Source organism: Carassius auratus, chromosome 49, assembly GCF_003368295.1.
Source record: "Carassius auratus strain Wakin chromosome 49, ASM336829v1, whole genome shotgun sequence".
Taxonomy (NCBI): Eukaryota; Metazoa; Chordata; class Actinopteri; order Cypriniformes; family Cyprinidae; genus Carassius; species Carassius auratus.
The window spans coordinates 12,638,937-12,662,012 of NC_039291.1; the positions used below are offsets into that span (position 1 = coordinate 12,638,937).

Below are 23,076 nucleotides of genomic sequence, written 5' to 3' on the forward strand. Positions count from 1 at the left end.
TGTCCTCTGACAGATTAACTTTGAATGATGTGCTCGACAAAGCTATTTTGAAGGAATTCCTGAATATGCCACATGTTTTTGGCGCCTCTAACGCAGCAAGTTTATTGTGATGCTCTGTAAATCTATAATAAAATGGAGTGATAAAAATGACAGTAGGCCTACTTATGCTTTTGTATAGATGTACCATACCCTCAAAGTGATTCTGTAAAAATTCTCAAACAGCTAATGTTGCTAATGTTACCTCTTAGCAAGCTTTCAAAGCATCTATTTAGCAACTTAGTAACCTGTAGTTTTGGATATATGCAGGCTACCTACCGGCATAATAATGAATAATCAATCTTTCAGTAGCCTGAATAACACTATTGCATGCAGTTGTGTTGTTTTTGACGCACTGGTTAATAAACTTTGGGTTATGATTAGCCTATACTATTCTTTTTACTATTCCTATTTGCACCCAATTAAAAAAAAATATGACCCCACGCTTCACACATGCTTTTAATTTGTTTAATAGCTGCATAAATAGTATGAAAGATAATTAATAAAGAAAATCAAGATAGACAGGCTTTTTGACTGTTCGTTGTCTATCTATAAATATGAATACATTCCAGTTTTAATAATGTCCATTAGGCTATATATTTGATAATGTTTTAAATGAACATTTGACGCTTCAATTACGTCTATTACACAAAAAGACCTTTCAAGAAAATGACTCCACGTGCTTCGTCTCTCACACAACTAAGATCGCCCTCTACTGTCAATCTTTTAGCAGTACACTAAACATTTACATGATTTGACTGAATGTTGTCATGTGAAAATGAGATGTGGCACATTATAGTTCCACTCACTGATGGCAGGTTGATGGATTGTGTGGATGACACATGTCTCTTTTGGTCAGTGTTCATTTTACGAGTCTTGTGGGACTGGAGGTACACGAGGGTGAAGGGGTTCCCGTTAGAGCGACACACGACTCATCCTTGAGACCTCCGGATGAGATTGAGGAATCCTGCTCGGGATCCACTCCTCTGGCTCTCCTCTTGTCCTCTTCCTTTTTCCATTTCATGCGTCGGTTTTGGAACCAGATCTTGATGTGTCTCTCGGTGAGGCTGAGGGTAAGCGCGAGCTCCACGCGGCGCGGGCGCGCAATGTATTTGTTGAAGAGAAACTCTTTCTCGAGCTCGAGCAGCTGCGCTCTGGTGTAAGCGGTCCGCGTGCGCTTGCTCTCCTCGGCCTCTACCATGTAAGGGCCTAAAACAGAAGTACAGGAGTGAAGTATTAGTGAGGTAGCTATGTTTTCGACACAGTCACACCATCTGCCTCTGATGGTAGTTTTAAAGTTAGGGTGAACTGCCCTAAAGTGGGACACTAATAACCTTAGGGCAATTTATAAAGTTTAACTCAAAGTTCAGAATCTCCTAAATGAATTCAGTTAGTAGCTAGTTCATATTAAAACGAGTAGGCTAATAAAACCAAATGTAAATGCTATTAATTCTAATTAAAGTAGACATAGTCTACTTTTTATTTCAGTAGGCTACGTGCGGTATTAGATTTATTGACAAGAAATATCATATCTTTCACCGTTACAGGACCGTCTGTTTATCTGATGGTCTTTCAATAATAATCTTCTCTTTTTAGTTTTTCAATCAAATCGCCTACTAATAGAGGAATTAACATTATCTTTAAAAAAAAATGCATTTATTTATTTCTATTTAAAAGAAATCAAGATCAAATGAATTTTCAACGTGGAACTGGTCTTTAAATAGGAGACTTTGTAAGTGTCACGTAATATTTTTGTTCATCAGGTCACTACTTTAATCCAAAAATAAAAGTATTATTACTATTTTTAAATAATAGCCTAATTGTATCAAATTCTATAGGGAATTATTTGTATAATGTTATTGTTTTTCACATATATATATATATATATATATATATATATATATATATATATATATATATTTTGTATCATATTTATTTTACAATAAGCTAATTAATAGCTAATCGTAGCATAACAATAATAGGCTAATACATATAGCCTAACAATTAATATTGTTCTCGAAATTATGTGAATACAAAAAAAAAAAAAAATCAGGCCTCTAAAAATCATCAAATGTATGCAGTCTAGAATTTCTAGACTATTAAAGAAACTAAAAACTAACTTTCTTCCTTTCTTACAGTTTTCTTCTTTTGGGCGATTTCAAAAGAAAAAAGAAAGTTATTTAGGCCTACGTGTGGTCTAAACTGTAGCCTATTGAATGACCGCTGAAAAATTGAGGCTATTTTGAATAAACGATTTTTTTTCACCACAATAACACTTTTCAGGGCCACGTGTCAGCATTAAGATGTCGAAAACTACAATGCTTTTTGAAGCCTCAGAACACTGGTCCTATCCTTATCCTATCATATCCTTTTCTTTTTCTGAACATCGATGTATGGCTTTGTAATCTACGAAAATATATTGTTCTTGTTTTTAACTAAATGGGATAATAATAATAATTATTTAGGCGACTTTTAAATGGACATAGTGATTCTTTTAAGCACTTCGGAAGATCATAAACATGAATTTGTCATTATAGGGCTTGGCTTCATTTTATCAATTTTTTTTTTTTTTTTTTTTTTTTTTTTTTTACTTAAAGGTGAACCTAAATATTAATTGCCGAAGCACGAGAGTTACCTGTCCACTGTCCTTTCCAGGCGTGCGTGTGAGATTTCGTTGACTTCATCCACGGGAATGGCAGATGATATCTGTTCCGATCCCGGCACAGGTCGAGAGAGTCTTCATAACCGCCGAGCGTATGTAGAGATGTCTGTGGATTCTGGGGAAGGTGAAGATGAGGCCCTGCCAGATCATCACGGGTCGAAATGTTATAAGAAGTAATGTCGGTAAGATTTGGCAGGTCCTGGCCGCCCAAGGACGATGAGGCGTAGACGGATTGAGTCTGTCTACTCATATACAGACACGGTGGAGGGTTTTGGCTGTAGTCTTCGTTGGGGTGTCTCTGGAAGGCGCAAGAGTCCTTATACAGATGGTTAGGAGGGTAAAAGTGCTCTTCCCGATTCATGATGGCCACAGACCGGGGAAACCGTGCTGTACACGAGCACATGAGCCAGCGCCCTGCCCCTGATCAGGACCTCTGCTCTACCTGCAGTCTGAGTCTGGCGCCGGACGAGGGCCTCATAGGTGTGCCACCGTGAACATGTGACCCTGCAGCACCATTGGTTTCACTGTTTACACAAACCCGTCAACTGGCAGGAGATTCTGTACGTGTTCTCTTTCGTCTACCCCGCGGTTTGACAATAATTGAACAGAACTGACCATGCTCAAATCAATGCCCTTGGCAAACACTTTGTTTGCCTGCGACTATGTGCTACACCTGCAATTGTTAGATTCTACTGCAAAGACAGGTGAATCGGGGAATCCGTGCCTCTCTCAAAAAGTTGCGGAATTGAAAAAAAAAATGTTGATAAACATCCTCAAGTTGCTCAAATTCTTTTTATCAGCTTCCGAAAGAGGAGAGACAGGATCGATTCTCACCAGGGTATCAAAGGCAAAATCATCCTGACTGAGCTTGACTGACTTTAAAGGTGCAGTAGGGAACTTTTGTAAAAAAATACTTTTTACATATTTATTAAACATGTCATTATGTCCTGACAGTAGAATATGAGACATATAATCTGTGAAAAAAATCAAGCTCCTCTGGCTCCTCCCAGTGGTCCTATTGTCATTTGCAGTTACAGACGCTCCCGGTAACAACCAATCAGAGCTGCGGTCCGTAACTTTGTTTGTGTTCAATATGTAGAAAGATTTATAAATATAATAAGCGAGTACACCATGAATCAATTTTCCAAACAGTGTTTTTGGCTTGTCCTGAATCACTAGGGTGCACCTATAATAAGTGTTTATATTCGGACTATTTTAGATTGCTTCGGTGGTACTGCGGCGGAGTAACCCAGTACCTTTGTGGTTCTTCATAGACATAAACAGAGAGAAGTAGTTCCGACTACGATGTTCTTCCGCAAGACGCAAGCAGTTCTGTTCATTAACCGCTAGGGCGTCAAAAGTTCCCTGCCTCAGCTTTAAGAAAAAAGAGAATATGACAACAAAGCAACTTAAATATAAAGGTTATTTATTTATTTATATTCTATTAAGAATATGCTATTTAAAGTCCATGGAAACTTTCTTTTGCACAAAAGGTTATATAGTGCGAAAAGGTCATTTTTCAAATGTTCTCTGGAAAATGGTTCGATCAAGAACTGTTCACTGAAGGTTTCTTTATAGGGAATTAGGGAATCCAAACCAGTCCAAGTCCTTGTTACGTAAAATCTGGACACTGGGGACAAGGACAATCACACACCTCTTAACGTTGTCCTTCTTTTGCTTTAACCAAGCTTATCTGCCATTAAGCACACACGTCCACGGTCCACTGAACTAAAGTTTTCCTGACTAAATAAAAACGAGCTGCTCTGTGTAAACGAATTAACATGGAGAGTGAAACAGAACTGAATTAATGAGATGTGTGCGCAACGCGAGCGCACAGGCAGACCGATGTTTGGAGAGGTCAGAACAAGGGAGAATAGGCAGCATGAAAAGGTGATTTTCAATTTGTGGAATTTCCCAAGTCTCATATTTGGAAGCAACTACAACACCACCACCAATTACTAAAATAAATAAATAAAATGAAATAGTTTTAAGCGTTTTATTGTATCAAGCAAATTTCGAGTAATTCAGACTATATGGCATAGTTCTGTGTTTGCATGGACCTCTTAAAATAATAATAATGGCACTTTCTTTCCTATCTTAATGGGGCTCTCATACAGCATCATAAAATACAGGCAAATCCATCAAGCCTTGCAACGACGCTTAATGATGTTATATGACCTCGTCTGAAAAGGGAAGGAAACCGTTATCCGCGACTATTTTCACAATGTTGAAAGAGTGCAAAATGTTTAATGAAGCGTGAGTGAGACGACGTTGGAAAGCATTTCCATGGAACGTTATAAGAGGGATAATTATGTAAAGTGATGTGTAATGTAGCTTTGCCATTCTACAGAGGAAATACACAACTTAAGGCACTGGCACATACAATCGGCTGGCAATTAAAATGCATTTTGGGACTTTAGATAAAACGCAATAAACCAGTTAGGAGACACGCAAAATCGCTCTGAAACCACTTGTATGTTTGAGTAGGAGTAATGTGTAGCTTCAGATGTCAAAGTGCGACTCGATATTGGGAGTTCAGATAAATCATAATGCTACAAGTTGCGTTTTGTAAAACGACAATCAGATGTTGAAAATCAGGATGCTTCGTCTACTAAACTGAAGGAAAACGCAGTTTTGGCAACACTCGTAAGAAGCTTAAGGTTGTTGTTTTTTTATATTAAAATTTACTATCACATGTGGTGAGTAACCAGGTGTATCACGGAAACTGAGCCTTTACTTTGCAGACTTTACATAATCAGAGAGTGGCAGAGAGGAAACGGTGATAAAATATGCTTGCTTAGTGGTGACAGTAGGCTAAATCTTGGGCAAAGATGTCCAACCCCCGCTAAGGAATGATAATGACATTTAAACTAAAGTTTAGGACACCCATTGAGGAAAACCTCAGAAGCAAAAATTTATTTAAACACGCACTGAATGAAGAATGACAGAAACATAGCCTACGTTCATTTTAAACGTTATTATCATCATTCATTCATTATTTATTAAACAAAATACCATTATTGAAAAAATTGAAATTATACAACGTAAACACATATAATATATAAACATAATGAAATACATTCACTCACCCACCCACCCACACATAAAGTAGGCCTATATGTTTATACAAACAATTCATTTCTATAAATAAAAAAGGAAACAAGCCTGAGGAGAAACTTGCCCTACTATTTCAATAATTTCATATAATTGACATTCGCCTAGGCTTGCTTTAGGGACCGTCTGCAAATTTACCTCTCAGTACAAAACGAAGTCCAATAATTAATACAAATTAGGCCTATGTTTCCAATGCCACAGTAAATGCCATGTGGTTAAGCTGACAGAAAATATTTAACCAACATGTCGCTACAGACAATATCTCCCTTACTTTATGTACAGTACACAGAAGCTACTTTCTTTAAAGAATTACTAGAATTCACCCAAAAAATATATATATATATTTATTTTTTATGTTTATGTTCCAAAGGTTGTAGGACATTTGAAGTTACAAGACTGGCTTACTACGGGTGAAAGTTTGCGGATAACTCCCTTACTGTATGTACAGTACATAATTAATCCAGTAAAACAATTACTGTAATTGACCTAAAGGGTGTTTTTATGTTCCAAATGTTGTAGTACATTACTAGTTACAAAACTAACTTACTACAGGTGAAATTTTGCCAATATATCCCTTACTGTATGTACAGCATATAATCAATCTTCAAAAACAATTACTGTAAATCACTAAAAGGGTTTTTTCCTGTTGCAAAGGATGTAGTATGTTTGTAGTTCAATACTGACTTACTACAGGTGAAATTTTGCCAATATCTCCCTTACTGTACGTACAATACATAATTATTCTTAGGAAACAATTACTGTAATTAACCATAAGGCTATTTTTATGTTCCAAAGGCTGTAATATGTTTGTAGTAACAAGATTGACTTACTACGGGTGAAAGTTTGCCTGTTTCCTCCTTACTGTACGTAAAGTACATAATTAATCTTAAAATACAATTACTGTAAATCACCAAAAGGGGTTTTTCATGTTCCAAAAGTTGTAGTAAGTTTGTAATTACAGGACTGACTTACTACAGGTGAAAGTTTGCCAATATCTCCCTTACTGTACAAGTGCATAATTATTGTTAAAAAAAAAAAGCAATTACTGTAATTCACTAAAAGGAGGTTTTATGTTCCAAGGGTTGTAGTACATTCCCAGTGGCCAGTCCTATTAAATCAGCCTTGTAAATACAAACGTACTCCAGCCTTTTTAATATGGACATTTTTTTTTGTGAATTACAGTAATTGTTTTTTAAGAATATTTATGTACTTCAAGTAAAGTAAGGGAGATATTGGCAAAATTTCACCTGTAGTAAGTCAGCCTTGTAACTACAAATGTACTACAAGCTATGGACTATGAAAAAAAACTTCTGGTCAATTGCAGTAATTGTTTTCTAAGATTAATTATATACTGTATTGTATTGGCAAAATTTCACCTATAGTAAGTCAGTCTTGTAATGTTACTCGAGGACCCAAATAAGGACCCCGTTTGACTTAGTCCTTGATCACAATCCTAACCCAAGTTATGGATGTAAAAATATAACCTACGTCAGCTGCTGACATGAGCATGACAGTAAAATTAAAAATGTGAAACCCTTCTTTATATATAATTAATAAGTACAAGGTCGAAACATGAATTTGACTGACGTTATGTTCCACGATCACATTTCAATCAGTCCCCTAAATTGTCACACCTGCTATACGATTGACAGCGTGAGTGCCCGCCTCCAAATAACTGCTTACTGATAAAGTAAAATAATAATAATAATAATAATAACATTTAAATTGATTCACAAATGTTACCTAACTAAAACATTTATTGGGACATATAAGTCAGACTCATGAAGTGAGTTGCTGTTTTTGTAATTCTTTTGAAAAAGATTTCTTTCATTTATTTTAGCCATGCTCCTACACAAAAACATTTTGGTCAGACTTTTTAGTGTTTATTCCATTTTATTTTGTAAGTGAATCTTGAATCTTTGATGTTGTTACCCAGGCAACAATTCTGTGTGTATATTCTTCCGTTTTTATCTTGTCTTTCATTCATTCATTTTCTCGAATCGGTTCACTTGAACGGTTCGTCTGAATGAAGCGGTTCAAGAATGATTCGGTAGTTCTTTATGTAATTACATGATCTCTTGGCATATTAATGCTCTAAAACTTTCCAGTGCATGTCCCAAAACGCGATTTATTTTGTTATTTTCGCTTATGTTTTAATAAACAAGGGTGCTTATTGTAATATCATGTGTCCCAGTTAAAATTTCTAGCCACTTAAGCCAGGAAATCAAAAAATTGGAACTTAAATATAACTTCCATTGACAACAAGCAAAAATAAAATTCATTTAAATCTCTTGGCTGCAATAAAATAGAAAAATAATAAACAATAAATTAACCTATTTGGTTTGCGTTTGCTTTTATTGATAAAGTCATAGCCTACTCAAGTCATAACATATTTTCAGAGCATTTTATTTGTAACATTATTGCTTTTCATCTATTCAGTAATTTATTAATTCAAATCCTCGGTTCACTCCAAATACTTTTATCCCCTTATGGACGTTTTTGAAAGAGACGGTTCTCAGTTCAACGAGTCGGGAAGTTTTTTGACTCGATATAAGCTCGATTCAGTCCAACACATGCACTAACTGCCCAGACCAGTTTTATGAATCGGTTCAGCTGGTTTGTTCAAAGGAGCCGACTCAAAGAATCATTCCTTCACGAGTCGGACATCGCTACAAAACAGATTCAGGGGTGTTTTGAAGTGCGGATGCGGCTCGGTCAAGCTGCGGTGGATGTGATTGAGCTCCATGATTCTCCAGAGTTCACACCATCCGAGGGGAACGCTAACAGGTAATATTATTAAAATACTCATATTTTAACCCGCTGATCCTTTATTACTAACGTTAAACGCATTTAGTTAGATGTCATTGTTGCCTATTGTACAGACGATGCCAAAGACAGCGAGAGACAGATAGTAAACGTTACAATGAAATTAAAAAAAATAAAATTATGAGATATCGATATTTGAGTGTCATAGATCCAGACTGGATGCACCTTATTAACGACACAATTCATGCAGGTGGCATCCACAGACATTTTAATTCAACAGAGAAAGCGTTGTTATTTCTCCTCCCCCTCCCTCCATTAATTTATTTTTGTTGCCTACCTGTTTGTGACTGTACAACCTTCTTTAAAAAAAAAAAGTCAGTGTATTGATTTGGAAAAGCAATGCGTGACGGGTGTCAAAAATGGGGGTTTGTGAATAGATCTGAACTGCAGAATGGAAACCTGTCATTGCTTCTGAAAGCCGTTCGCTCAAAAAATAAAGACTTTAGAGATGTGCATATCATTCATGGAACATGTCAGATATTGTTTGCTTCCTTTGTGGGTGTTTAAAGATCAACCATTAATTGGATTGTTTTGGTATGTCAGTTCAGCTGAACAAACATTTAATTCTTCATCCGCCAGGCAGCCAGATAAACACGAATGTGCCATTTTACAAGTGAGAACAGTGACAAGCAGCTGAAGATACAAGGATACAACAAGTGAGTGGCCTTGAACAGCCCTTACAGTCAATATCTAAACACTCCCTTGTGATTTAAACTCATCAGAGAATCAAGCATAGAATAGAAATACCAATGGCAGCTGCCCAATGGCCATTAAGCATTATAGTCTTATGTAATGAAGTCCCACATCATACTACGGTATCAGTGGATGAGGTTTAAGCACAAGCTGCTTCACTTAGATCAGACCATCCACATTAAGACATTTACAGTGTGCGTGACGAGTGAGCAGCATGGGTATGTGTCTGACGAAACGTTGACAGGGCTTTGTAGTGGGAACAGAGAAGCCTTGTGTCCTCATGTTTTATTCATGTCCAGCTGCAAGATAAAAACAGAGGCAGGTAGTCATGGAGATGCTGTCGCCAGACCAAGTGTGTGGCTGCTCATGGACACACAGCTGTCAGATACTGTGAATACAGGCGAAGGTTATAGTTATCGTTGGCCCATTAGAATGCCCCCTGCTGATTGGTGGCCTCGAAAAGCCAATTATTAGAAGTCTAGTTCAGGTGTTTTCCATCTTTTCGAGGCTATGGACCCTGAATTTGATCATCCTCATATGAGGGAACCCCATTTTAAAATGGAAAAAGGCAGATCTATATTTTTTATATATAAAGGCCCAATTTATAAAGTAAAAATGTGTGCAATATATTATTGGGAAAATATTTAGTTTTTATTTCATAGAACCTAAACAGGTTAGATGGCATAAACAAGGTTGTGAGGGATAGACTTAAAGTCTTTGTAATGGCATGCACTATATGATCATAGCTCAAAACTTTCCATTTCCGATGACAGTTCATTTGAATAAACTTTACTTCTGTCCCTCACAGCATTATTTTTATTCCTGTCAAAGATTAAATATGGTGCAACCCTGACTAAGGTCTATAAAAAAAATTACACAGTACCTATATTTTTTGGCCTCTTCTCTGGCCCCCCATTCTCACTTCACATCAAAACCTCTAGACTCTGTGCTCCCTGCCTCAATCCTAGATAATTCTCTCTCTGCGGGATTGAAAGATTGCTCCAGGCGAGAGAGCAAGAGATTACACTGTCAGATTAATGTGCAGGAGTGAACCCACACTGCCCTGCAACATAATCTCATCCTCACAACACATGGCACACACAAACACGTTCTCTCATTCAGAACAGTTACCTCACTTCTTCTCCTTCAGAGTGATGTCACACCGTCTAGCAGGGGGTGGCCGTCCCCTGCCGGAGTCGCACAGCCTATGACGTCCATGGGGCGGACGCCCCCACAACCAAGCCACTGAGTGTGTTTGTGTAGCCGAAGCTGAGCGTAATGGACATTCTGGGAGAGGGAGTGGACCCGGGCATGGTGAGCGAAGCTCTTCTGGAGGCCCTGTGCTCAGAATGTGGACAGATTCACCGCGCCTGGGAGAACCATCTTTATAACTATCGTTTGGAAGTGGATGATGATTTGGTGTGCCACATCTGCCTTCAGCCGTTAGTTCAGCCCCTGGATACACCATGTGGCCACACATTCTGTGCACGCTGCCTGCGCAGCTTTCTACAGGAACGGGACTTTTGTCCGCTGGACCGCGCACATCTGCAGCTGCAGGTCTGCCGGCGCTCCAGCATTCTGGTGCACAAGCTGCTGGATAAGTTGTCTATCACCTGTCCGCTAACGCCCTCCTGTTCCCTCAGCATGCCACGCTGTGACCTGGAGGCACATCTCAAACACAGGTAAAATACTCATGAATATTCATGTATTCGATCTCAAATACAAAATCTGTTGAAATCATCATGTTATGGTTGTATTCTTAAACAGAAAAAAAATTCCCCCAGAAATTGCAAATGCCAGTAATACGTTGAATCAAAGGTCAAATTTTGCATTAGTGTTTTCTTGTAAATGAACTCCAATATTTTGATTTGATTTACAATTTTGCTAAATCAACTTTTACAGTGTAGTTTAAACCGGCAAAGCCAAACTTATGGTTTTCATTCCCAGACAATGCAAAATATTTTATATATATATTATAAATATATATTTAGATATATATTTAATTCAAGAAATATATATATATATATATATATATATATATATATATATATATATATATATATATATATATATATATATATATATATATATATATATATATATTTCTTGAATTAAATATATATCTTGAATGTAATTTAGGTTGCTTTTCTATAAAAGCAACTACCAAATGTGTAAATGCAAACATAATGGTTACTTTTAGCATACAGTATTGAACACAGCACTGTGGACTGTAAGTGTAAAATCTTGTAACCACTTAAGAACCACTCAGTTAAAGAAGTCATCAGACTGGCATTTAAAGCAACCAACCATATTCAGGCCATTTTACAGAACTTTTTTTTTTTTTTTTTCTTGTGCGGACAGAATTATGCATCGTATGTCTTTTGCTCGGATTAAGAGGTGGTCTCACTAGACTTTGAGCATGCAAAATTTCTCTGGACACTGCAAAGGAGGAGCTAATGAAGTCATACTCTTTGGTGCCTTTTTTAAAACCATAATTATTAAAAACTAAAATATACAATGTACTCCACTTTCATGCAATTCTGCAAACCTGCAGTTTCCAAGTTTGTGTTTTTTTAATTCAGCTAAAAGGTCACACTGTGATGCATCATTCTATTAATGGTCACATGACTTCATGTGATATGAATTTGCAGGTCAGAATTGATCAAACTTGAAGTTAGAAATCTAGGGAACTTTAAATGAACTTGTGTTTCCGGTCTCCTGCATTTGTGTGCTTATGAATCAGTAGTACTGCCAAAAAGTGTTACATATTTTTTTATTCTCAGTTGGGATGTACTGCTCACATAAAAAAGATGGACAATTTTCAAACAGAATAATACTTACAATACTGTGGTGTACCATTATAAGTAAACCCAAATAAACTTAATCAACATGCATAATACAACAGTTCAACTTGTGCATAAAAACATGTTTGAGGGGCTTTTGAGTCAGAACATGCAGAAGCAACAAATATCATACTCAGGTATCTGTAAGAGTTAGACACTGAAGCTTAGCAGACAAAGGCTCCAGTGACTTTAGGAGTCACTTTCTTGTGAGTGGAGCCTGCTGGGCTTGATCGGACTTCCCATCTGGGGATTATTTGCCCCTTTGTCATGTGATGGGAGATTAGTCGGTCCTGTGTAATGCAATGGTACAGCAGCAGTTTCATATTCTCTACAGCCATGCTGGGAAACTTTAACTCTAGAAACCTTTTCAACCACTTCTTCTGTGAAACTGCCAAGGGCAACCCAGAGCTATGGTGAGTTACAGATGTTAAGGAAGGTATTTTGTACTAAGAATTGGCAGGACTGTGTAGTTTGAGAGAGTGGTATACATTTTGAGATTAGTTCTGATGCACAAGATAGGATTGAATGGTGCCTTTGGATGAACTGAAGGTCTTGGCCTACTAAGTGTTTGGTGTAGAGTCTGATGTCTAAAGCCAATCGTGAGCTGAATAAAGTTGACTAAGTTCACAAATCGAAGGATAAAACAGCAGAGTATCATCTGTTTTTGTAAAAAAAAAAAAAAAGTATGAAAATGGAATTTATTAAAGTTTTGTCATATCATCTATGCTCCTTAGATAATTTACACTTATCAAGAATGTTTTATTCATAGTTCAATGAAAGAGTACCAAAGGAGATTAACCTTAACAAGGCACTAACTCCTTCCTAGGAGAAGGCTGAGAGTTGCTGCCAGCATTATCCGTCTTCTTTTAGCTGTGTTGACAATCTGGTGCCTTCTTGTTATGCTATGAGACCTCAGCGTGTAATACTATCCTACAGGTCTTTGTCCACTGAAGCATAGAGTAATTAATTAGTGCTGTTAATTTTATGACAGTCAAATTAGTGAAATGCTGAAATCATCCAAGCTCATAGGCAAAGAAAGATTCTGTAGTTCCACTGAATTTGTTTTTGTTCATCAAAAAAAAATAAAGGTAACTTAAATAAAATTAAAAATATCAGATACAAAACTTCAACTTGCCCTGACAACCTAAAGCTGAAAAAAGAAATAAATTACAGCTGTAAATTACAGAAATTATTAAAGATAATGAATTTTTTTTTACAAATAAAAATAAAAACAGAAAATTACAAAAAATAAAAGCTAATTAAAAATGTTAATAAATACACTATAATAGTATATAAAAGATACTGAAAACAACACTGCACTAGACTGGGTTTGGGAATACAATATCAGAAGTTTTACTTTACTGTCGATTCCTGGAATAGCATCTGCCCTGAGGATGTAGTGCAAGGTTTCTTGTGTGTAATTTGCTTCCTTTTTCTTGTCCTGGTCTTCCATTTAATGTCAGCTGGACCTCTGTATACCTAGCCTCTCGAATATTTCAGTTATTGTGTTTATATGTTTGCATCTGTGTGTGTGGGTCTAGGTGTCCTGGAACACACAGTCAGCGAACAAAGCTGGAGCGGACGCAGATCGAAGGAGGCGATGACAGGGTCACGGCGACCAACCTTCCCAGATCCCCCCAGACTGAGATGAAGGAGAGTACAGCATCACCACCTGCTGGATCCAACGCATGCAACAATGGTCCTACATGGACAGAAGAGCCTGGTGTAGACAACCCTGCCTTTGAAGAAAGCACTGAAGAAGAAAGTGAGTACCCTAGGCAGGGCCGCAACCACCAATAATCAGATATAGCAAAATTGACCCTTATAATAATTGGTATTCTTGCGGCTATTCTGTTTCACTCAGCCACACTGAGCTCTGTATTGTTAGAATGACGAAATGTTTCAAATGAGTGGTCTGCCTCAGTGGACTAACAGTCAAAATGTTTGAGATGGCCAATCAAATCAAAGAAGGCAGGTCTTTACTGGTCACAGAACCTGAATTTCATACGCCGCTTTGGTTTGAATCACTTTTAATAAAATAAATTTTATTTAGCTTAAATAATATTATGTGATGTATTAAAGGTTTTGGTCAAATTTTGCCATTTTGAACTGAAAATACCTTTATCATTTACGTATATTCATAACGTAAATTACGATGACACGTAACATTAAAAGAGCCATTTTTGAAATATTAGGCATGTGATTAAGGGGCCATTTGCATGACAATATTTTCAGCCAAAAACGGGAAACTTTTTATACGTTTTGCCTGTTCGTTCACACAATGATGGCATTTTGGAGACTGAAAATGCATATATTTTTGAAAATGGGTTTCGAAGTGCAAGTTTTTGAAAACGCCACCGTTTCTGTGTAAACACTGATTATGGGAATTAGGTTTTGTTGTTAGGTTTGTAGACATGCGCAGTAGGTGTCGATTTTACAACAAACATACACAACAATGGCGGAGTACATGGTCCTGTTTACTAACAAGGTGACAGTGCCAACTACTGGCCTGGCATACATAATACAGCATTTTTGGCCGTTTTCGCAAATATGTGTAAGCGCAAATCATTTTGAAAACGTTATCATGTACGTGAAACTTTTAAAAATGCAAGGGAAAAAATGTTTCCATTTTTGACTACATCATTGTCATGTAAATGTATATCCTAAGAGTGATTGTGAGCATATTTTAAAATAAAAATGTTTGAAATAGTTCACATTACAATATATCCAAATTTTAGTACTACTTTTATTATTTTTCTTTTTCACCCTTGTTCTTGAATCCCTAAGTCCGTTGAAAAATTTAAATTCCATTAAAAATAACAATAAAAATACCCCGGAATTATTATTATTATTCTGCCTTTACCAAAGTCTTCACCATGACTATACATTTTATCAAATAAAACCCCTTAAATAAGCAATTTGGTCACTAAATAGAACTGTTACTCACAGTCGATTCCAATAGAGATTTCCATTAGCACATATTGCCAAGCTAAAACAATAATCTTATAAACAATATATACATAGCATACAGTTTTTATCAATACTTTTTTTTGTTTATTCCATTAGATTTGTATTAGCACATGTTGCTAAGCTAACATAATTCTCTTTGGTGACTATCACTACTGTATTTCGTTGCCTTGTACCCACATGTACAATGACAATAAAGTTGAATCTGAATCATGTTTAATAGAGTAAAAAATTAATATTTTCATCTGTCTTTCTGTCCTTTAAAGGTGTCCATGGTTTAGAGTGTGCTCCTCCACGCGTGAAGCGTCCTCTCAGCAACCCGTGCATCCATCTTCTCCGCACTGGCAGTTCGGCCTCTTCGGGATGGGACTTTGTTGAAGCTCTGCCTTTTTTCGCTGAAGAAGGTATGATTATATTACACAGTCCTAGACTAAACCATATAAGGACTTTGTCTCTTAAAGTATATTTGTTTGGGTGCTATACGTCTTGTTCTTCAGGTTGTGTGAAACTTCCATCTCTACCTGAGGGAGAAATCACAACTATTGAGGTTCATCGTGCAAACCCATACATAGAGCTGGGCATAAGTATTGTTGGTGGAAACGAGACCCCCCTGATAAATGTGGTAATACAAGAGGTGTACCGTGACGGTGTTATAGCCCGAGATGGACGGCTGCTGGCCGGTGACCAAATACTTCAGGTATTGTTGCTATGTCTCAAAATAACTCTGATTTAAAAAGCCGTTTTTACTGCGATTTTCATTTTCATTACTATTTGTACAGTATTTTTTATCAAATATATGCATCCTTGTTGAGAATTTCTTAATTCTATAATATATAGAATATTCTATATTCTATAATATTCTATATGTCTTAATTCTATTGCGAGAATTTCTTTCAAAATCATTAAAAACCTTACCGATCCCAAGTGTAGTAATTATATAATTAAGACATTAATAATAGGTTAATCTGAAATAATGCATAATATAACAAAATACTTCCTGAGGTAAATTTAATGCCAAGTATTTTATTAACATTTTTACAAATCAAAACGACATTTATTATTTGATCTTTGCATTTCATGGATTTTTGTGCAGGTGAACAACGTAGACATCAGTAACGTTCCCCATAGCTTTGCTCGTTCTACACTGTCCCGTCCCTGCGCCGCTCTTCAGTTGACGGTTCTGAGAGAGCGCCGCTGCTCTGCCAGGCCACCCGTGGCTACAGCTACACCCAAGGGCAGCCCTGCCAGCATACGCATCACCCTGCACAAGCAGGAATCATCAGAGCAGCTGGGGATCAAGCTGGTGCGGCGTACAGATGAAGCCGGTGTGTTTATCCTGGACTTGCTTGAGGGAGGGTTAGCGTCTAAAGACGGACGACTTTGCAGCAACGACAGAGTGCTGGCCGTCAACGAGCATGACCTGAGACACGGCACACCTGAGCAAGCAGCTCAGATTATACAGGTAGAGAGAAAGCATGTGTGTGGGGCAATTCAGGTCAAGATAAGGATACTAGCAAACCTGCTAACTGATAAATGGCTGATATTAATAATCTATACTCTGTTGGCTACATAAATGGGGGGGGGGGGACTAAAAACTAAAAGTGAATTTAAGCATCAATATAAAGTATATCATCATTTTAATATAAAGTATAAAATCTGGATATTCATTTTGAGATTTGATAAAGTTTACATTTAACTGTGTTATTAAACATTAAAACATTAACTTTAAGTGCGCAACAGATGACAGCAAAGGCATTAATTACCTTTGTTATTTTATTTTAGTATTATTTATGTATTAAATAATATTTTTAATTAACTTAATTTTAATATTTTTAGTTTTAATTGTAAGTATGATTTTTATAATATAATTTTTTTATTTTATAATTAGCTTTAGGTTTTAATTTTTAATTTTTTTTTAGTTTAGTCATTTTAGTACTAGAAATAAACATTTTCTTATTTTCTTAATTTAGCTGCCATGGCAACATGTTACAAGTTACAAATTTTTTTTCTTCTAATATTTATATTTTATTTCAGCATGTTGTTAAATATTAAGTGAGCGATATATTGTGGCAGAGGTAATTTAATCATCTTTGTTATTTTATTTTAGTAATATCTAATTATCTTTGTTATTTTAGTATTATTCGTATAATGTATTCATATTTTAAAATAGCTTAATTTTCATATTTTCAGTTTCACTGTAATTTTAGTTATGTGCTCTTGTCATTTTAATTAGTTTTTTTATTTATAAAAACTCATTTTATTTAATTTCTATAATAACATTTCTAATTTTCAGTTAAGTTTAAGTTTTCCATGTAATATTTATCTTTTATTTGAGCTTTATTAAATGAACACAGTTAACACAGTGTTAGTTTAAAAAAATACAATATGAAAATCTCTAAAATTGGCCACTAAAAAAACATGATTACCAATATATTATGCATTCTGAAATACTGAATGAAAACAAACCATAGACTTACTCTGAAAGTCTATGAATAAATATTCTTCTGTGCAAATCCCAGTGCCTGTTTGGGACACTAGGACACGGTCTCTGCTGCCCTGCTCAGAGGGTAATGTGATAGATAGTATCTTTGTCTACCTGAGCTGATTTCTCCCATCTAGTTGTCCCGATCACACAGAGAAAGGGCAGCTAAAGCATTATTAAGAATAGCACTGGCAGACAGCAGACTGTCTTTGCTGTATATAAAGCCACCTCGACACTCAATATAAGAGTATTAGGTCTTTATACTGACCGCCTACTGTCATCTTCTAGGCTAGTGGAGAAAGAGTTAATCTGCTGATTAGCCGGTCCAGCAAGCAGACCGTGGCTGTTCACATAGGCTCCACCTTGACCAGGGACATTTGGAGCCATGAACACATTCCGCCGCTTCCCTGCACTGCGACCCCAAGCCCTGTCCCAAGTCTGCACCTTGCCAGCTCTTCCACCCAGAGAGTGAGTACAAATGCCTGCAGCCAAGAGCGAGAGCAAGTCTGTGTGTGTTGCAGAATCTATTTTAGCATCGTGGAGACATAATTAGGGAGCCCTATTTCCGAAGCATCTGGGTAGCTTCCAGTGTTACCATGAGTTCAGACCACAACCTTAATTACTCCTGGTTGAATCTATTATGAGATCAATTACGAAGTTAGAGTAGAACTGATCCCGTTGGGAAGATGAACAGCACTCTACTGAGAGCCGATCAGAGTGTCAATTAATAGATGGGCTTCACTTTTTCCTTCTCCACATCTGAAACGAATTTGATGCAGATTTGATGCTCTGTTGCTTGTATTTTGTAGGATCTGTCCCAGTGTGTGACCTGTAAGGAGAAACACATCACTGTGAAGAAGGAGCCGCATGAGTCTCTGGGTATGACTGTGGCAGGAGGACGGGGCAGCAAGAGCGGAGAGCTGCCCATCTTTGTAACCAGCGTTCAGCCCCATGGCTGCCTGTCACGTGATGGACGGATCAAACGTGGTAAGTTACCTAAACCCAAATCTTTTTCTTAAATTAGAATTCATCTTGACCCAAGTTTAAGCATGTGCTTGGCTTTCTAAAAAGAAATGAGTAATTAGAGTCATTCATCTGAGAATCAGACTGCACTGATTGTGCTGCATGTGTTTAAATCACTAAAAAGAACCGAGTCATTCCTTTGGGAATCAGACTAAACTGGTTGTTCTGTATGTGTTTGGTTTAAAAAAAAAACACAAGGTTGTTTTTTTAAGGAAAAACACACGTGTCTGTGATGATGAAGTGCTCTGCACCAGTGAAACCTCCAAGGGTCTTCAGCTGTGTTACAGTCCTCTCTGTGTGGCTGTCTGTCTTTGCTCAGGGGATGTACTGCTGAGTATTAATGGTCAAGATTTGACCTACCTGAGCCACAGTGAAGCAGTGGGCACTCTGAAGTCCAGCGCTGCATGTTGTTCTGTCCAGCTGAAGGCACTAGAGGTCAACACAGTTGAAGAACCGGGTCTGGACGAAGAACTTCTCCCTCCTCACGAAAACGAATATGACGCAAGCTGGTCTCCATCATGGGTCATGTGGCTTGGACTTCCCAGGTAAGAGTGCAGTCAATCAGATTTAGTAGAACCTCAAGTTGGAGATCGTTTGATGAATGAAACCAGCGACACAGGGCTATTAAAGTAGATGTACTTTTGAAAGAGTCCAATTGGCTCTCTTTGAACTCCACTGGGAGGCTTAAAAATAGCATTCTCACCTTGCTGAGCACTGATCCAAATAACCCTAAAATAGTCAAAGCAATCTGGACTGGACTACCAGCATGCCAGGTTCACCTACTTTTTCCATCCAAATCTGAGAGGAAACAGCTTTGAAGGGGAAAATGCAGCTATTTGGATGACTATTTTGATACACAGAAAATCTGTAGTGTTGATGTGTTTTGGATCAGCAGCTTTATGCAGTGCTAACCCACGAGGGGATTATGCCTGTGTCATGATGTAAACATCAACAGCTGCATATAATCAGATGAAGCGTACATGTGGAGATAACTTGCCCATTTCAGCCCAGTCTCAGGTCATTCAATCCGGTCTCACTGCCTCCTTTTTTACTCTGCCCTCCCTTCTGTCACTTATCATCCGTCCCCTCTGCTTTGGCACCCTTCTGTTTCCTTCTCCCCGCCTGTCATTGTGCCAAATCCTCCATTCTATGCATCTTCTACCAACATGCATCTGTTTTTCTTTGTTTCTCCTTTTGTGGTTCTGATTTTCTGCATTTATATTTATCTTTGTCCCCTAGTTTCTAAGCAATCTGAAATACAATTTATGACTTCTGGTTGATGGTCACTTGTTTTTCCACATGGTTCTCTGTCTTTTTGGTTCTCTTTCACAGCTACCTGCACACCAGTCATGAGATCGTCCTCCGCAGAAGTCACCCTGGCAGCTGGGGTTTCAGCATTGTTGGAGGTTATGAGGAAAACCACAGCAACCAGGCTTTCTTTATCAAGACTATCGTCCTTGGAACACCCGCTTATTACGACGGCCGTCTAAAGTGAGCAAGCGCAACAAAACAAACTATAAACAATGACCTAATGCTTCACGGTTGGATGATAAAGCACTTACAGCATTACCTTGATTAAAATGTATCTCTGGCCATTAGTGTTTCATAAAATACTCTTTTGTATACTAAACAAAAACACTAATATTATTTCTAACATATTTAATTATAATTATTATTTAATTCATATATTCCATTTATTATTCAAATGTATGATTAATAAATGAATAAATATAATATACTGTTTCATTATAATATTGATAATGTTAGTATTTTTTAATGTATTATTTAATTTTTTAACTGCCATTTAATACAATAGAAATGTATTGATTATTTTTCATGAGCCCTATTCGCACAGTAATTGTTTGTCTGGGACGTATGTGATTTTCACCATTTACAGGGGGTAGTTGGTCAATTTTAGGAGAAGAAATCGAATCAAAATTCACTGTTTAAATACTTCTTTAGCACTCCCGAACATCGCAAGGTGACGTTGTACTTCTGTGTGATTTGCAATCACATTTATAAAATGCTGGGAAGTATTTACAGTATCAAAACTGCTTCACCGCCGCGTCTGGGAGCAGAAAGAGTAGAAAAGCATGTAAACATTCGAAATGGGTCTTTATTATGTGTATTATTATGAACAGATACATATTGCGTATAATTATACAGAACTATAGCCTGTCTATTTTTAAACAGGAGATTTAAATGATAATAAATAGGATTATCTATTATAAAATGTATATATTATAAAATATACTTGGAATAATAAGAATAATAATATACAATAATAAGTATAAATTTGTAAGTAAAATTAATTTTATTTACAGCGGACAATCATGTGACTGGCCACGTGAACAGCACATTCCCAGGTGAAGATGATCACAGAACTCGCTTGTAACGATAAAATCTCCATACTCATCTGGAAGAAGGAGGCGGGAACCGGCGCACAATCAAAAATCACTTTAATTATTCAAAATAAATACAAAACAGCGCACCAGCCCCTCACGGACGACTGGTGCGCACAAGATAAAAAGCAAACATAAAATAATGTCCCAGGCCTGGTCCTCTCTCGTCCTTCACTATAGTCGCTCCAGTTTTATATCCTTCCATCTCCTACGTGGGACTCAATACCGGCGGTGGGGCGCAGGTGTAGCTCATCTCCAATCACTACACCTGGCCTCACTCCTCGTTCCCACGCCTCTTGGCCCCGCCCCACTCGCCACATCACTCCTCCACTGTGAGAAAATAAAATCGCCATCCGAATCCATAAGTTTTATTATTGAGGTGATATGTAAATGTATTTTTACAGACGTCCATATGGGAAACAATTAACGTCCGAATCAGGCTATAGAGAAAAAAAATGAATTTACGATTTGCTAAATGCATCTTAATGCTCTTATTGTGAACAATTTATCAATGCATATATGTTTGCTTTATTATTTTTTGACCTCATAATTTCTCATCAAGTTGTCATAATTCAATCCCTTTATTACAATCAACGGCAACCTCGAATTCAGCCGATCGGGTCAGATCTTAATTCAGTAACCAACCAATTCAGTGAGCTGGTGATTCACTTAACCAATTCAAATTGACAGCTGAGAGTGAACAGTGAGTTCTTTTTACTGATTCATTTAAATCAACCGTTGTGTTTTTTTTTTTAAATGACTGATTCATTAAAAACATCATTCTCTTCCACATAAACAGGTGTTTGTTTTCCATTCAGGTGTGGTGACATGATAGTGGCTGTTAACAGTCTGTCCACGGCTGGCATGAGTCATTCCGCCCTGGTGCCCATGCTGAAGGAGCAGCGGAGCAGGGTAGCGCTCACCGTCGTGTCCTGGCCAGGAAGCCTGATCTAAGCCCGCCAGGACACCATGCCTCACCTCAGACAGCGCTCATATCTGTGTGTTCTAATGGTCATGTGTTCAACTCTCTGCCAAGGAGGCACCATACTGTCAAAGCCAGAGTCTCAGAAAATCGAACGCTTTTACTTGATGCTGAATAAAACAGGCCTTAGAAAACCTGCCACGCCCAAGAGACCACCCATCCCCCCTCTGGAGAGCAGCCTTAAGGTCTCCCCTCACCTTGCCGATCAGCAGTCCACTCTACCGGAGGTTTTATATACATGGTATCTCTAAATGTGATCAATGTTTGTGTAAAAGAGAGACTGAACAAAAGTGTATGTGTGCAAGTATGAATGGATGAATGTGCACAGCTGTTTAATAAATCTTTCCCAGTGAGGATACAAGAGTCGAGCCTCAGTTGATGAGTAGAAATGATTTCTAAACCCACTTATATTCAGATTTGATCCAGCCTTTTTGCTGCGGTAATCTCAGAGACATCTAATGATAAGTTCCAAGCTCTCTAGAGACAAAATGATGAGATTAATATTTGGCATTCAAAATACTTTTAGAAAATCTTTGAAAAGATCTGCAGTAATATCTCATGGAGGGTTTTAGCATTTACTACCATCTTCGGGCAAGAGTTCAAGGTTTGGCTGGTTAAGCAGATCCCCATTAGCTCACGCTGGTAAATGCCATTGCTACACCATCTTGCAGGAAAAAGAAAGTAACTTTAAAAAAAAAAAAATTATCAGTGTACACAGAATAACCTTTATGAAATATACACAGCTAAAATTTAATTGGAGGGGTTTTAATTTCAATATATATTTTTAAGACAGCTTAAAAGCATGAAACTGAGGGTTGCTGGGATGATGCATTTTTTTAGTATGAATGAATATTTTAGCACTTCTGGCTACAATGTCCTGAAGTCAGTGGATTTTTTTTCTTTTTAAATGCCTGAAACAGGGTTGTCAGTTGTACGCACAAGTTAAGTATATTTTCTTGTTTTATTCTACAGCATAGATAAAGCTTTTAACTTGTCTTGGGCAGAAAAAGGCTGTCTATTGTGCACTATTGAGCAGTTGAGTTATG

At 37.3% G+C, this 23,076-nt stretch overlaps 2 protein-coding genes across 5 annotated transcripts; one reads left to right on the forward strand and one right to left on the reverse strand.

Annotated features, from left to right (window-relative positions):
• Window positions 1-241: 241 nt before the first annotated feature.
• Window positions 242-3,525, reverse strand: LOC113066262 (pancreas/duodenum homeobox protein 1-like). Its single transcript, XM_026238105.1, has 2 exons — window positions 2,672-3,525; window positions 242-1,245 (listed from the first exon to the last, which is right to left on the reverse strand). The coding sequence occupies exons 1-2, from the start codon at window positions 3,099-3,101 to the stop codon at window positions 899-901; spliced, it is 777 nt and encodes a 258-aa protein (XP_026093890.1). The 5' UTR covers window positions 3,102-3,525; the 3' UTR covers window positions 242-898.
• Window positions 3,526-8,461: 4,936 nt separating this feature from the next.
• LOC113066264 (ligand of Numb protein X 2) lies at window positions 8,462-22,388 on the forward strand. Of its 4 annotated transcripts, XM_026238108.1 has the most exons (12): window positions 8,462-8,599; window positions 9,218-9,294; window positions 10,482-11,013; window positions 13,716-13,939; window positions 15,408-15,545; window positions 15,639-15,838; window positions 16,235-16,603; window positions 17,912-18,091; window positions 18,433-18,610; window positions 18,966-19,191; window positions 19,979-20,137; window positions 21,867-22,388. In XM_026238108.1, the coding sequence occupies exons 3-12, from the start codon at window positions 10,610-10,612 to the stop codon at window positions 22,000-22,002; spliced, it is 2,214 nt and encodes a 737-aa protein (XP_026093893.1). In that variant the 5' UTR covers window positions 8,462-8,599; window positions 9,218-9,294; window positions 10,482-10,609; the 3' UTR covers window positions 22,003-22,388. The 4 variants fall into 4 exon arrangements, with proteins under 4 accessions (XP_026093893.1, XP_026093892.1, XP_026093894.1 ...); XM_026238107.1 differs by lacking the exon at window positions 9,218-9,294; XM_026238109.1 differs by lacking the exons at window positions 9,218-9,294; window positions 21,867-22,388 and adding an exon at window positions 20,971-21,110.
• Window positions 22,389-23,076: the final 688 nt, after the last annotated feature.